The 15,646-nt window shown below is 45.9% G+C and overlaps 1 protein-coding gene across 1 annotated transcript in view; it reads right to left on the minus strand.

The window, feature by feature from the left end:
* GCA (grancalcin) overlaps positions 1-15,646 on the minus strand; it is a 75,352-nt gene that overhangs the window by 18,227 nt on the left and 41,479 nt on the right. Inside the window, exons 2-4 of the mRNA XM_082259979.1 lie at positions 12,847-12,966; positions 7,464-7,533; positions 11-54 (exon numbers count right to left, since the gene is read on the minus strand). Of these exons, the coding sequence (XP_082116105.1) occupies positions 11-54; positions 7,464-7,533; positions 12,847-12,966 (234 nt within the window). The remainder of the gene's footprint in view (positions 1-10; positions 55-7,463; positions 7,534-12,846; positions 12,967-15,646) is intronic.

Below are 15,646 nucleotides of genomic sequence, written 5' to 3' on the forward strand. Positions count from 1 at the left end.
AAAAGGATACATCCAACATTGCAATCATAATTCGGCAAGTTTCCAGGCTGAAAGCTGTTGGAAGAAATAAAATGAAGATAAATATACATATTCACATTAGCTCCTGCCTTTAAGGGCTCTAAGGTCCCCCAACTCGCATTCATACACAGCCTAAGGACAATTTAGAAAGGAGTCAATCTACCTACCAGTAGGCCTTTGGAGTGTTGATGGGAAACTGGAGGAACCCCAAGCAGGCACAGGGAGAACCTGCAAACTTCAGGCAGGTAGTGTCGTGGTAGGGATTCGAACCAACAACCCCAGCGCTGCCAGGTGGATGTGCTAACCACTTATCCACTGTATATGGTTCAGTGTTCTATTTGGTGGATCGATCCCCGCTGATCAAAACGAGTCTGTCAGGCGCAACGCTCATGTAGAAGGTGTCGATCTCATATGAATATGCTTTTGATATGAGATTTCCACAGAAGAGATGGCCCCCCTGCCTGCTTCCGAGATCAGTTTTACAGTAACCTTCATAAATACAATTATAAATGTAGTCCAACGTAAATGTAAAAACAGTCGGGGGGGGGGGGGGGGGAATATATATATATATTTTTTTTTTTAAAAAAGGGACTGCAGCTCTGCTTTAAGGCTGAATTCACACCAACTGATAAAACGCAGGAGAAACCGACGTACAAATCCGTTTCATGTGCGTTTTAAACATGCAGTAATCTGCGTCAGCGCATTGATCCCATAAAAAGAAAGCAGTTTGTGTGTGCTGTTCACACTACAACATTGTGATGACCTGTGTTGTGTTAAATGCAACATTGTAGTGAACAGGACAAGAAGAAAAAAAAAAAAATTTTCCTCATTAGAAGATTTCCTATTCTGGTGACAACTGGGAAATAAAAGGAAAAAATGTATTCATATATACAGAATACAAAATGTTCCTATATTGGTCCTCTAACAGCTTTTGGTTACAAACCCCACAGCTTGGGAGATCACTGGTTGCCCAGGACACACCGGGTTTGATTTAAAAAAAAAAAAAAAAAACTGGAGTGCGCAAAATCTGGTGCAGCTCTGCATAGAAACCAATCAGCTTCCAGGTTTTGTAAAAACTTAGGAGTTGTAAAGACAGAAGGTTTATCTTATTGTATTCTATGCATTAAGCTAAAAAGCCTGTGTGTAGCAGCCGCCCTAGCACCCCCTAATATTTAGCTGGGCCCCATCTCTGTCCAGGAGTCCCTCAGCCGCCCGGGACTCTCCCTCCTGATTGGCTGAGACCCATCTGTCGAGTCATTGGCTCCCACTGCTATCAAAGTCAAGCTAGCCAATCAGGAGAGAGAGAGGGGCGGGGCTGAACCGCAGCACCGTGTGTGAATGCAGCTCGGCTCAGGTGCCCCCATAGCAAGCTGCTTGCTGTCAGAGCACTCAACAGGAGGGCGGGGCCATGAGCGCCAGCCAGGGACCCAAGAAGAGAATGTGGGCCACTCTATGAAAAACCAACTGCACAGAAGAGGTAAGTTTAATGACTTTTTAAAAAAACAAAATCACTTTAACTGAACAACCTGACGGTGATTGGTGACTATACGCACCTGCACCAGATTTTGCACGCTCTAGAAAATCAACCCACCGATGTATGAAGGATCTCCTATGTGGAGACGATACATTTACCGACTGTGCTTATCACCAGTTTATGACTTCAATTGCTCTATATACACAGGTCACACTCATACCTTTACCCTACAGAGATAACGTATATACAGGAAACCCCGAGCACTCTCTTCAGTCATTAATATTTAACCAGGCACACTGTGCTAGATGTCCTAGCAGTCATTTATGAATTGTCATAAGCACACTAGTATAACCAATATCTAAAAATCAATACACTTGTGTGCAATTATTGGAACAAAAGCTTTCCTAAAGAACTCATGAAAGAAGAAGTCTATAAAATAAAAGCCATTAAGGATTTAGCCATGTACTCGCAGCAATACCAGGAAAACCTCCAGGGAACCATTTTCATGGCCGCCGACTGAACATGGATGACTAATTATTCAGCTCACAAGGTGGATTCCTCCACACCAAGCAGGCAAAGAGTAGATGGGACTCGTTAAAAAGGAAACTCAGTGTATTCAGCATGTCATTTTTAGATATATACAGCGCATGTGGAAAATCTCAAATCCAAATCATTTCAAGAGACCTTAAAGTGGTTTAAAGGCACAAGGTTTTATTACTTTCATGCATTCTATATATGAGGGTAAATAAAACCTGTGTACAGCAGCCCCCCAGCCCACCGTAATGCTTACCTGAGACCCCTCTCGATCCAGCAATGTCCATGCTGCGGTCATTCACAGCCAGTCAGGAGACTGAGGGGGCGGGGCCAAGCCATGTGTGAATGGACACAGCAGCAGGTCGGAAATGCACCAGCTTAGGTGCCCCCAGAGCAAGCGGTTTGCTGTGGGGGCACCTGGCAGGAGCTAGGAGCACTGGTATGGAACCCAAGAAGAGGAGGATCTGGGCTGCTCTGCACAAAACTATTGCACAGATCAGGTTTGTTATTTTAAAAAGGCAAAAAAAGGCGGCTTTAATATTACTTTAACCACTTCTGAGATGTATTGCTTACAGGTTAAAATCAGCACTTTTTGCTAGAAAACTACTTGGAACCCACATACATACTGTATCTATATATTGCTCTCTCTCTCTCTCAGAGCCCCTAGAGAATAAAATGGTGGTCGTTGCAATATTTTATGTCACACATTTTCGCAGCAGTCTTTTAAAAACTTTATTTTTTAAATACACTTCAATGGGGGGGGGGGGGGGGGGGAAGTAAAAAGCAAAGTTAGCTTTTTTTGTATAATGTGAAAGGGTAGGTTATGTCAAATAGATATATCAAGATTTAAAATTGCGCACACTCGAGGAATGGTGACAAACTACAGTACTTAAAACTCTCCATAGGGGACGCTTTTAAAAAACAGAATTTTTGTAAAATCTTACCGTAAAATTCCTTTCTCTGAGTCCTCCGACAGTCGCCGCCCACTCACAAGTCTTCACCAATGGGTATTGACCTTTTCTCCGCAGGAGTAGCTAGGCACAAGATTTGTTAATAACAAAAGCTTTTAGAATAGACACACCCCTAGGGGCTGTCCCCTTAGTCAATACCTCCCTGCACCAGCATTCCCAACTCAGTTTGGTAGCATAGCAGTAAGAGTACACAAAAACCCCAAAAGAGGGGCGGCGACTGTCGGAGGACTCAGAGAAAGGAATTTTATGATAAGATTTTACAAAAATTCAGTTTTCTTACGTCCTCCGACAGTCGCCGCCCACTCACAAGTCTTCACCAATGGGATGTCCCAAAGCAGTGTAGACCTGAGGGGTGGGAGACGCAGCCGCAAAAAAGGCAACGCAGTACCCACATCAGAGAAAGGAACCTTTACACACAGTAAGAGAATCAACTGGGCAACAATGAGATCCGCAGATCCAGGGACTGCGGTCGCCCGTCCCACTCGGCAAGAAACTCCGCCTGGAGACCCCGCATGTGAAACTGGGCAAAAGGGATCGCCTCGAAAGTTGAGACCATCAAACCCAGACATCTCATGCATGTCCGGAGAGACTAGTATTGGTCGGTCCTGAGGGACCCGACCTCGTCCCGAAGTGTCCGGAGCTTGTCTTCCGGCAGGAAGACCCTCGCTTGAACAGAATCCAGAACCATCCCCAGATAGGGAAGTCGAACCGAAGGACACAGTTGACTTCGGAACGTTTATAGTCCAACCGAACTCTTGCAGTGTCTGCACCGTGGTGGACAGGTCGGTCACCAGACTCTGGCTGGCATTTGACCTTATCAGATCGTCCAGATACCCCAAGACAGCAATGCCCTGTGCTCGTAACAGGGCCAGAACCGGCACCAGCACCTTGGTAAAAACCCGTGGAGCCGAAGCGAGACCGAAAGGTAACGCCACAAATTGGTAGTGATCCTCCGCAATGGCGAATCGAAGGTACCTTTGGTGACCCTCGAAAATGGGGGATGTGCAGGTACGCATCCTTCAAATCGATGGAGGCCATGAATTCCCCCGGACTCAGGGCAGCCACCACTGAGCGCAGGGATTCCATGCGGAACTTGCGAACCCGCACAAAGCGGTTCAGAGCTTTAAAGTCCAGAATCGGACGCATCTTGCCCTCCTTTCTGGGCACAGTGAACAGATTGGAGTAAAACCCCCGAAATCTGTCCCGATGAGGCACCGGAACCACCACTCCTTGGGCCCGCAGGTCCCGCACCGCCAGGTGCAGATCCTGCAAGTGCTCCGGAGACAGCTGAAGATTTGAGGGGAAAAATCTGCCCGCCGGCCGAGAGAGAAATTCGATCTTGTAACCAGATCGAATGATTTCCTCAACCCATCTGTCCTGAATGCGGAACAGCCAAGGTTGGAGGAAACCGCGCAGACGTCCCCCCACCCCAGAAACGGGTGAGGGCGCCCCTTCAGGCGGAATTGGCGTGGGTTGACGAACCGGACTGGCCGGATTTTTGCTTACCCGCCCACGGCTTCTTCTGGGAGCCTCGGCCTTTGAAGGGCTTGCCCTTGGATTGCGACCGAAAGGCACGAAAGGACCCCTGAGAGGGCCTAAACGAGGAGTTCCGTTTGCCACGGAAAGATTTGTGCTTGGGATTCTGGGGTGAGAGTACTCTTGTCCCCCATAACTCCTTTGATCAGAGTATCCAAAGCCTCGCCAAAAAGGCGAGATCCCACGTAGGTAAAGTCCGCCAACGTCTTGCGAAAGATTGGTCGACCGACCAACTTTTCAGCCATATAAGACGACGGTTCAGCACCGCCACGCTGGACAGGCGTGCAGCCAAAGGAGCTAAATTCAAGTCCGCATCACACAAGTACATGACTCCTTGATGGATTTGATCCACCATAGCCAACGTGGTAGGCGGAGCCGAATCAGCCACCAGGGTGCGCCTGAGCACCTTCGTCCAATCGGCAACCGCCTGGGCCGCCATAACCGAAGCAAAAATAGGTTTTAGCATAGAACCAGCAACCATAGAACCAGCAACCATATAGGCATGACGGGCAAGAGACTCCAACCTCCTGTCCGTAGGGTCCCGGAAAACCGGGGTATCCTCAGAAGGAACCGCAGTAGCTTTGTTTAAAACGGCTACCGCGTGATCCACCTGAGGCGCCACACACCAACGCTCGTCGGTGGAGGGGCAAACGGATAAAGCAGTTTAAACTTATTCGGCACTGTAAAGGGCTTCTTTAAATTGCGCCACTGCTCATTAACAGTATGATGAAATTCTGCAGGGCAGGGAAAAACCTGCGCTGATTTGCGGTGATTTGCAGCAGCCCCCTGGTCCCCCACCAGGGAGGGGGGAAACTAGCTATCCTGAGAATCCATGCCCACAGCTATGAAAGGAAAAAAAGGTACTGGCCCTTTAACACCACGGCGAGCGCAGGCCACCGTACACTACTGTATGCACCGATCCCGCAGGGATAGAGAACACTGAGCAAGGAATGACAGGACAATGAAGGAAAAACCTGGAGAGAGCACAAACAGGCTGCTGCCACCGATCGCTGTTCCAGAGAGAGAGGAAGTGATGCAATAACCGGCTGACTGATATAGCCTATCAAGGCTCCGCAAAAATGTCCGCTCGGCTGAGGGACAGAGGCTACAAGAAAATGGCGCCGACATGTGCTCGAACGAGCGCGGCCCGCCAAAATGGCGGCGAGTGGCGCCAAAACACAGCGCTGTACAGAGACAGGGCCGTCCATAGCATTTCTGCAAAAAAATGGCGGGCCGCAACAGCGGCCGCCGCTCAAGCATGTCTGCACCCAATCTGCCCCAGACAGAACTCACAGCAGAGCGGGAGGGCCCCCCCCCCCCCTCGCAGCCCACAAAGGCATGCTAACCCATACAGGGATCTGACAGGGAGCCCGCACTTCATACAGACATGGGGGTACACACAGCCACAGACTGACACCCACACAGATGGTCCCCACACAGAAGGTGCTTACCGTACCGGATGGCGTGGGGAGCCGTCTCCAGCGTCAAACCACTATCAAGACGACAGGGAGTGCCGCAGCCAGGACGCTGTGGACTGCAGCACAAGACCGTAGAATGGCGTCCAGTGAGGTAGCCACCTCACAGGCAGCATCCCTGCAGCGAGCAGGGATGGGTCGTTCATGGCGCCAGGGCGAACCGTAGCTCAACGCTCGATGGCAGGCTGGGGATCCATCTGGCCCTCAGCCCTGGGATCCAGGGCGGCCAGTCCGAGACCCAGCTCCGCATGATCATCTTCATCCGAAGATCCCTAAACTAAAGCTGACAAAATAACAGCTAGTAAAGAAAAGAAAAATACTTGAAATAAAATAAAAAAAAAAAAAAAAAGGGTAGAAGGCTGAGACTGAAGCCCCAGCACAGGAAAGCCTGCTACTCTTAAGCTAGGCAAGATCAAACTGAGTTGGGAATGCTGGTGCAGGGAGGTATTGACTAAGGGGACAGCCCCTAGGGGTGTGTCTATGCTAAAAGCTTTTGTTATTAACAAATCTTGTGCCTAGCTACTCCTGCGGAGCAAAGGTCAATACCCATTGGTGAAGACTTGTGAGTGGGCGGCGACTGTCGGAGGACAGTTTAACAGTTACCAAGTGGCTAGCAGCTGAATGGGACGCAGGATGAGACATCAGTTGCTAGGAAGCCTGTGGTCACCAGGTTTGTAATATCCATAAAGCCCCATACAGGAAGCTGTCACAGTCATGACCGCTTGCCAGCACTGCATTGCCTCCAGCATTTGACACTTCTGGCAGCGCTGATGCACTGCGTCCCCAGCCATGTACTATGGCTCTGTCCTGCGACCTATGCTACTGCAGACCACAGTGCTGCAGGGGGGGGGGGGATGCTAAATGGGACCTGGCATGAGACGTTAGTGCTAGGAAGCCAGTGGCCACCAGCTTTGTAATACCCAGAAAACCCCATGCAGGAAGCAGTCAGTCATGACAGCTTCCCAGCATTGCAAACGGACAGTCTAGAATCTGTTGCAGCCACAGCTTCTAAAATCTGTACTAGTAAGAAATATCGGAATCTGTGGCATGTGTCAGAAAGCTTTGTCCAACTGCTGCAAGACTTTCCTGGATCAGGTGGTGGCTGTTCAAGAGCCATACTTCCAATAACAATGTTTGAATAGCTTTATTGAATTCCACAATGTATGCAAAAGCATAAACAAAACACAACAACAAAATATATTCTGAAAAAAAAGTAAAGCATACTTGCCAAAAAAAAAAAAAAAAAGTGTGTGAATGGTCAACTCAAAGCACTTCCACATCGGATTCAGAAGTACGACGCAATTTCAGAAAAGCAGAAAACCAGTTTTTTTCATTTGTTAATGCAACGGCTTCTAACCGCTTTTTCTGGTATCTACCAAACTTTACTGGGATTAAAACCTACAATGTTGCATGTGCCCAGTACTGGAATTACAGCCAAGAACGTTGCTGACTTACGAGTATAGGTCCCATGGACTCCAGCCTGCGTTAAACATCTCTGTAGTTCTTCAGCGTCTACTTCACCATCCTGCAGAACAGCACCATTTGTTTATTATTTTCACATTCAAAACCAGACACCTTTAACAATGACATAATAAAGCCAACTTTGCATATGAAGTCGCCATGTTAGCAAGTACAGCAGAATGCATCAGACCAGCTGTGGCTTTTGAAACACAAACTCGTAGGCACATTTTTCCTGAAGGTGGGCACACAAAGCGGCAGCGGATTTAAAAAGTTAGTTCAGGCTGACAAACATCAAGAAACGGGTCATTTGCCCCCTACCCAGAACCACGCAAAAATATTAGATTTAGATAAAGGCTGAAAGTACTCTACAATAGAGATTATGCTCTTTTTTTAGAAGCCCTCGTCTCCAATCTTTGCTCCATTCAGTAGGACAGCCTACAGCATTTGACACTCTGGCAGTGTTGATTGTTTGTCCCCGTGCTATGGTTCGGTCCTGTGACCCCCTATGCCACTGAATGCAATATTCCGCATGCACACATTCAAGATAACCGGGGCTGTTCAGGGATGCTGGGTGCTGTAATGACCATAGTTTGGAAACCGTGGATAATCAAAGTGAAGAAATGTCATCAGCACACCAAGGATTTCTCAAAAGGGTCCAAAAAGCTTTATTCCGTGGCCACAAGATAAATATATAGCAACGTTTTGTTACATTTCAGCATTTGCCTGATGAAGGGACCCTGAAACGTTGCTATAGATTTATCATGCGAGTACGGAATCATGCGAGTACGGAATAAAGCTCTGGACTCTTTCGAGGAATCCTTGGTGCTGACACTATGCCCACTACACAGAGCAGTTATTGCGGGGGTTTGGAGGATGGATCCATAGCACAGGGCAGGGGGCCCTTAATGACCAGGCCATTTTTTGCGATATGGCACAGCATTATTTAACTGACCATTGCGCGGTCGTGTGACAGTGCAAAAAAAAAAAAAAAAAAAAATCCTTTTTTTCCCCTCCCAAAAAATAGAGCTCTCTTTTGGTGATATTTGACATTTTCATTTCTTGCGCTATTAACAAAAAGCGACAACTTTGAAAACAAATAAAAAAAAGTATTACTTTCGGCTATTAAAAAACACACCCAAGTTAAAAAAATAAAAAAAATCTAATTTTGTTCAACTTAGGCCAATTTGTATTCTGCTACATCTTTTTGGTAAAAAAAAATCCCAAAAAGGGTATATTGATGGATTTGCACAGAAGTTATAACACCTACAAACGATAGGATATTTTTTTTTTTTTTTTTCTAATTAATTTTTTTACTAGTAAAGGCTGCTATAAGCGACAAATCCGACACCTGACACTTGTGATCACTTACAGTGATCAGTGCTAAAAAGTATGCACAGTTACTGTACCAATGACACTGGCAGGGAAGGGGTCAACATCAGGCGCGATCAAAGGGTTAAATGTGTTCCCTGGGAGTGCTTGCTAACTGTGTGGGGGATGGTCTGACTGGGGAAAAACAGATTGTGTTCCTGCTTAGCAGAAACACAAGATCTTTTTTCCTCCCTGTCAGAAAGACGATCTGCCTTGTTTACAAAGGCAGACCACCAATCTGTGTCTCTCAGGAACGATCGCGGGGCGGCTGACGGACATCTAGCCCACTAGACCCACTGATTTGCTTACCCTGTAGCCAATCAGCCCACAATCCTGCCTCCAGCGGCGCATGCTCCCTAGAGCTCCTGCACGAAATGAGGTACAGGTACATACTTTCATGCAGGAGAGCCGACTTGCAGCGGTTAAATGTAGGTTAGGCAATCAGCAAGCGGTAGTTAAAATAGCAAATCCACATGGCAGATGTCTGGACAGAGAAATCTACAAGGAAATGCTAGTAATATGTGGGGAGCCACAGCATGCAGGAGATATACCCAGAAGTTTTGATGAAAGGGGCCCCTCTACACAGGCTGTCCAACATTTCGACCTGATGGTCAGATTTGAAGAGGAGGAATGGTCTTGGGCCACACATAAAATACATCAACAAAAAAGGATAGCTGATGAGCAGAAACAGCCAAGTCAGAAAACAAGTTCATTTTTTTTTTTGGGGGGGGGGGGGGGGGGACACCCCCTCCTTCAACATTTTTAAAGTAGAGTTATAGGCCAAACTCCCCCCCCCCCCCCCCATTTTGGATAGAGTAAGGGAAGGTTATAACCCGTCAATTTCTTTGCCCACTGTGTCCCAGTGGAGATTTCTCTTCACCTTCTGTCCCATTGCCAAAATGGAGGTGCTAGGAAATCTCTACAAAATTAAAAAAGGAATTACTTGAGGTCCCCCAGGTTGCCAGAACTAGTGTACACATTGGAAGGTTTCCTCTATTTTTCTAGGAACAACTAAAAATTCGGGACTTCACTGTCACTTTCAATAATGATAAAAAAAAAAAAAAACAGGACAATTAGAAAGGATGAATCTTCCCAAACGGGGACACAGACAGCAATTCTAATCCATCTCCACTATCCAAATGTAAAAACTTTTGCCTTTAGTTATAGTTTATGATATTGTGGTGGGATGCATTTATGAACGTCTTTGGCTGGCAGGGGTTGGACACCAAGGGTTGGTGGGGAAAATGTATGTATGCATGCATGTATGGCTGTGGCATCAATCATGCACAGGGCATGTGATGGAGAAATTGCAGATTTAATAATTAGTGGTCTAGTTGCCTCACAAATTTAAAGGAAAGCCTCTAAAATCCTGGATAATCTGGTTACCTTAGCTGACATACCAAAAGAATGTGATTGTAAATGGGATTGTAAACTGACTATAAGGACAAGCCAGTCTACTCTTTCAGGAATGTGCCATTTTCTGAAGGAGATTTGGCTCCTGTGGGGGGTGGGATGACCATTGTTTCCATTCAAGTCCTATATTATCACAGCCAAAACCTAAGACCTCAGAGCTGGCAATCATGCATCTGATCACCTATGTACGTTGCATAAGCAGACGGGACTCTGTGGCGAAACAGCATCTTTAGTTAAAAGGAGAAGTAGAGCCAAAGCTCAGTTGGCTGTACTTTTCCTGGGGATCACAGCCTGTGACTCATTTTCATCAGACAGTGGGCTAAAGCCCACTGTCAGCTGACGTGTCAGAGCTGGTCCAGCTGTTGCTCAGGCAAAATCACCACAATGAAGTCGAGATCCGCTCACATGTCTAGACCGGCACTCGGCTCAGCTTGAGCCAGCCGTTTCCGCCCCCTCCACAGCCCAGCGCTCTGGTGCACGCGTGGCAGAGTAGGAAGCTGCTGACTGATAGCGGGAGTTAGCAGGGAGCTGCGGGAGTTAGCAGGGAGCTGCGGGAACCAATCAATCTGCAGCGTTCGATCACTCGGTTCTCAGTGTTAGGGCCGGCGAGGGACAGATGCAGCTTCGGACCGATGCTGCATCCACCTTGGCAAGTATGATTTTTAAAAAAGAAAAAAAAAAAAAATATGTACATCTTTTGTATTCTTGCTATATTTTCTATTTGTATTGGTCATTACTTTTATTAAACATTATACTTTTAAGTATTTGTGTGATTTCTCTATGCACATATTAAATACAACCCCAAAAATGTAAATATTCACATATCTGATGAAAGCAACTCAGAAAACTAGCACTTTCAGGTTGCCAGCCTCTGCATTCCGCTCAATGCAAGCTCCCTCCAGTATGAGGAAGTGATCAATACTTTACTAATCAGAGGAAACAGAACCATGAAATGTGTGAGAAAGCTCATTTGTAAACCTTTCACAAGCTGGTTATTTTGAAGAAAGGGAACTTCCTTGTCCACACCAGATCTACTGGTTCCTACAATGGAACAAACTGTTCACATAACAAAAGAAACACCATCATGAAACATGAAACAGGAACTACTAACAGGCAAAACTTTTTTTTTTTTTTTTTTTTTTGAGTTGTAAAGGATTAGAACCGCTGTCAGGTTTTTAATGCTCACCTATGCAATCCAAAAAAGAGCACCCAACAAACATCGAAGAATCTGATTTAAAGCAGTATCAAACCTAAAACAGTAATATAGCGCAGCTTACCAGTCAACAGATGTGGTGTCTGCATTGGCTTTTTTTTAGGTTTTTCCCCTCATTTCACCTGATGATCTGGCCAGTAACACCTGCTGTATTAGAGCACCCCCACTCTTAGAGGAGCACAGGGGGTGCCTTTGGACAGAAGCATTGTCAGTCTGGGTGGAGTGGAGTGTGATGCACAAGCAGATTTAGAACACTAAAACTAAAGCCAAACTCTAGCTCGCACGTTAAAAAGGAGTTACAGCAAAATGTCCCTCCCCCCTTGGGATAAATGTTCTACACATTTGATGGTACGCTCTTATGAAGAGGGCCCTCTTAAAATACAATACAACTAGGTTTACTGTACTGTCTTCCTTTATAATGAAAAAAAGCTGTTGGCACTATAAAAATCCTGTATTATAATAGCAAGAAAATAAAAGATGAACATTTTAAAACCCCTGTCAATGGCAGGTGGCTCATCTTCAACGGATATTCTGCTGGAAAGCTTGTTCTTTTGAAAAACAGAAAGACATACTGGCTGGATCGCCAGATGAAAAATTAAGAAAGCGCCAAAAAAAAAAAAAAAAAAAAAAAAAAAAAAAAAAAAAAACCCAATGCAACCACCATCCTCGAAGAATTGATAAGCCACAATATACAAAAAGGTTTGCTTTTGGGTTTAATATCTCTTTAAATGATAAAAATGGACACTGAACGTGATCTATAAGTTTCTTGTCCTTCCTTCTTTAGCCTCAGTGTCAAAGCCAAGACAGAAGGATGTTGTCATGGCACTTGCCTCCCCAGATGACAGCATCTGGCCCAGGCTTGGGTGCTTTGCATGCACGCGTACGCACTGCCTCGTACACACGATCAGATAATCAGACGACTTATCGTTCACATTTTGTTGCATGATGCTAGTACAACAATGCGTACTAAACGTATGATTTTTTTTTTCGTACGATTCTGGAAAAGCTTCCTGGTTTTGTAGCTACACATCAGACAGTGCAAAACAAAAACAATGGCAGCCAGGCTTTTTTCTTGTTTCTGACCATGCAAGGTCTTTGGCTATCGATTTTTAGCGGACGCATACTGTACTGATTAAACAATTGTCACTCGCTAGGCTATCGTACGACAAACGTTTTAGTGTTTGTCCCTTTGGATTTTGCTGGACGAAAAGTTGTGATCGGCTGTCGAAAGCTGTGTGCCAACGATCAGATTATCGTGCGATCAATTCGAAAGCAATTTTTTTTTTTGATTTTTGTACAATTATCTGAACCTGTGTAGGAGGCATAAATGAGGCCCATGTTGTACAACCCAAAATCTAAATACCTGCCATGTAAAAGATTTACCTGTCCAGCTATTGCTGTGAAGTAGCTCCACATCGGGTCTCCTCCAGCGTACTGAGGTTGTCCATAGAAGCCTCCATGGGACATGGCCTGACCCATCATTGCGGGATTCATGTTTCCGTACTAAAATAGAACATGAGAAAAAAGGATTAGAAAAGAAACTCAGAAATTTCCATATTAAATCACTCCTAAGGAGCAGCCAGTTTCTAAACCTGAATGCAGGTAGATTGTAACATTTCATAACTGGAGAAATACAAACTCAGCGGTAACCTTCATCCTCCAATGTCTCCGTGTGACAAGACAATAAAAATTCTCACCAACAGGAAGAGGACATTCCTTGAAATGATCACATCATAAATATTGCAAAATTCTAGAGGGAGATAAGACCTAGAATGTCCGTGACCTTCAACACAAACCGACTAAGGAGGATCTGGAAGAATCATTTGCGGGAATTCCTTTGAAAGCCATGGTTGGCTTATACCTTTTAAAAGTCAGACCGGATACAAAGCATTTAACAAATCCAATGTGAACTACCAGAAACCTATCACGCAAGAAATACAGAGTTGTTGACCCCTTTTTGAAAATGCTAACTGCCTGGTGACCCTCTGGTTTCAATAATTCCATTCAACCAGAATAATATCTACATTAGTGTTCCGAGTGAGTGACTCAAATGGCACTTTTCCACTGCAAGTACCGGCTCGGCTCTACTCGGCCCTGCTTGCTTTTCCACTGCTGGTACCCCATGGTACGGTGTTGGAACGGTTCGGTACGGTTTGCTTTTCCACTAAAGTAGTACTAAAGTTAAGTGGGTGGGAAAACAACGATTCTCTGACCAATCAGTGGCTAGTAGTGACTGCATGCAAAGGATTGTGGGCTATGGTACTGGTATGGTACCTCTTGGAACCACAATCGAGGTGGTACTGTTTTAGAGAGCCGTACCATTCAGTCCCATGCAGTGGAAAAGTGCCGCCGTACCTACACCGTACCATGCGGTACCAGCTGTGGAAAAGCACAAAAACAAGCCGAACCGTTCGGTTCCATGCAGTGGAAAAGCGCCTAAAGTAATGAACAAGTGCATGACAGCAGGGGGGCTGCCTTTCTGGTGTTTCTTGCAACAGGTTTACTTTACCCGTTTAGTTTATGGCCATCCAAAATGTTATAAGAGTGGTAAAAAAAAAAAAAAAAAACCCACACACATCACCTCACTTGTTCCAAGGATCCAGCGTCGCCCTCAGGCCAGTTCCTCGCCAGTCTCTGGCAGGTTTACTAAGGAAAGCTGGTGGTGACTCCTTGTGGCTTTACAGCATGCTTCTCACTGCGCATTCATGAGCCGCATTGCACTTTGTGAATGAATCCGCAGCTTTCTTAAACCTGCGTCATGTCCCAGAAGGTTGCGGCAGGGAGAACTTACTCTTCTACTGCTAAGAGGCAGTCAGAGCAGATATCTGGCAAAACTAGGTTAAGCGCCGCCCCCCCCCCCCCCCCCCAAATCCTAAAATCCTATTTTGGAATTCAGCTTTAGGTAAAGTAGATATGCATTTGACCGCCAGGACAGACCAGAAAGACAGCGAAGAGTTAAAATAATCCAAACAGCAAAACGAGTTAAACTACAGGCAAAACTCTCCCCCCCCCCCCCCTATTTTGGAAATAGGGAGTGTTCTAAGCCCCGGTCAGTTTATTTTTTTTACATCGGGGGAGATTTCCCTTCACTGCCTGTCCCAAAGCAATTTGGGGACCCCCACCATTTGAAGAGGATTTCCCCTCTATTGGGATTCTGGGGAGAACTCAGAATTTGGGATTCTGGGGAGAACTCAGAATTTGGGATTCTGGGGAGAACTCAGAATTTGGGATTCTGGGGAGAACTCAGAATTTGGGATTCTGGGGAGAACTCAGAATTTGGGATTCTGGGGAGAACTCAGAATTTGGGATTCTGGGGAGAACTCAGAATTTGGGATTCTGGGGAGAACTCAGAATTTGGGATTCTGGGGAGAACTCAGAATTTGGGATTTTCTTTCACTTTCAGTGCTGGTTCACACTATAGCGATGACAGACATCGCAGGTGATTCGCACCGCTCTGCAAATCACATGCAATGTCTGTGCGATGCAAATTCAGCTAGCTTGTATGCTGTATGGCTGAATTTGCATCGCGTTCGGACCAAAGCTGAGCAGGACCCTTTTTTTGAGTGTTCACACCTACGCATTCCAATTCCTGTCCGAATTGTCTGACATTTACACTTAATTTGGAGAGGTCATTAACTTTGTATTGACACTTCCGGTAGTTGGCCTATAGCAGTGTGAACAGCCTGCGAGTCGGGTGCGATGTGGGAACCCGCAGTGGATTCGCAGAACTCCCGCATCGTACCAGTGTGAACCGACACTCAATGATCCTGGCAAACAAGACAATTGGAGAGAAGATGACACTCCCCAACAGGGGCACAGACCGCAATAAAAGCCGACAGCAGTTCTAATCCCTCTAGCTAAAAACGAGAAAAAAAAAAAAAAAAAAACACAAAGTGAGGGGGGTCTTTGCCTTTAGTTATACTTTAAGCCAAGACTGATATCTCTGTATACATGACAGTGCTGACAGGGGAATCCCTTCTGCTGGGGAGGGGGCAAGCGCCCCTGCCAGGAGAGGACAGTAATTATCACTAGCAGCTATAGAAGCTGCTAGCGATAACTGCAAGAGAATCTGGAAGGCTGGTTGTACCCACAAGTTGATCATACGTTCAGTCTGCCCATTAATGGATGGAATCTAGGCTGGTTCCTGCTGAACTGAGATTCGAACTGTGTATTGCCGGCCTAA

Source organism: Pelophylax lessonae (assembly GCF_965119305.1).
Source record: "Pelophylax lessonae genome assembly, chromosome: 6".
Classification (NCBI taxonomy): Eukaryota; Metazoa; Chordata; class Amphibia; order Anura; family Ranidae; genus Pelophylax; species Pelophylax lessonae.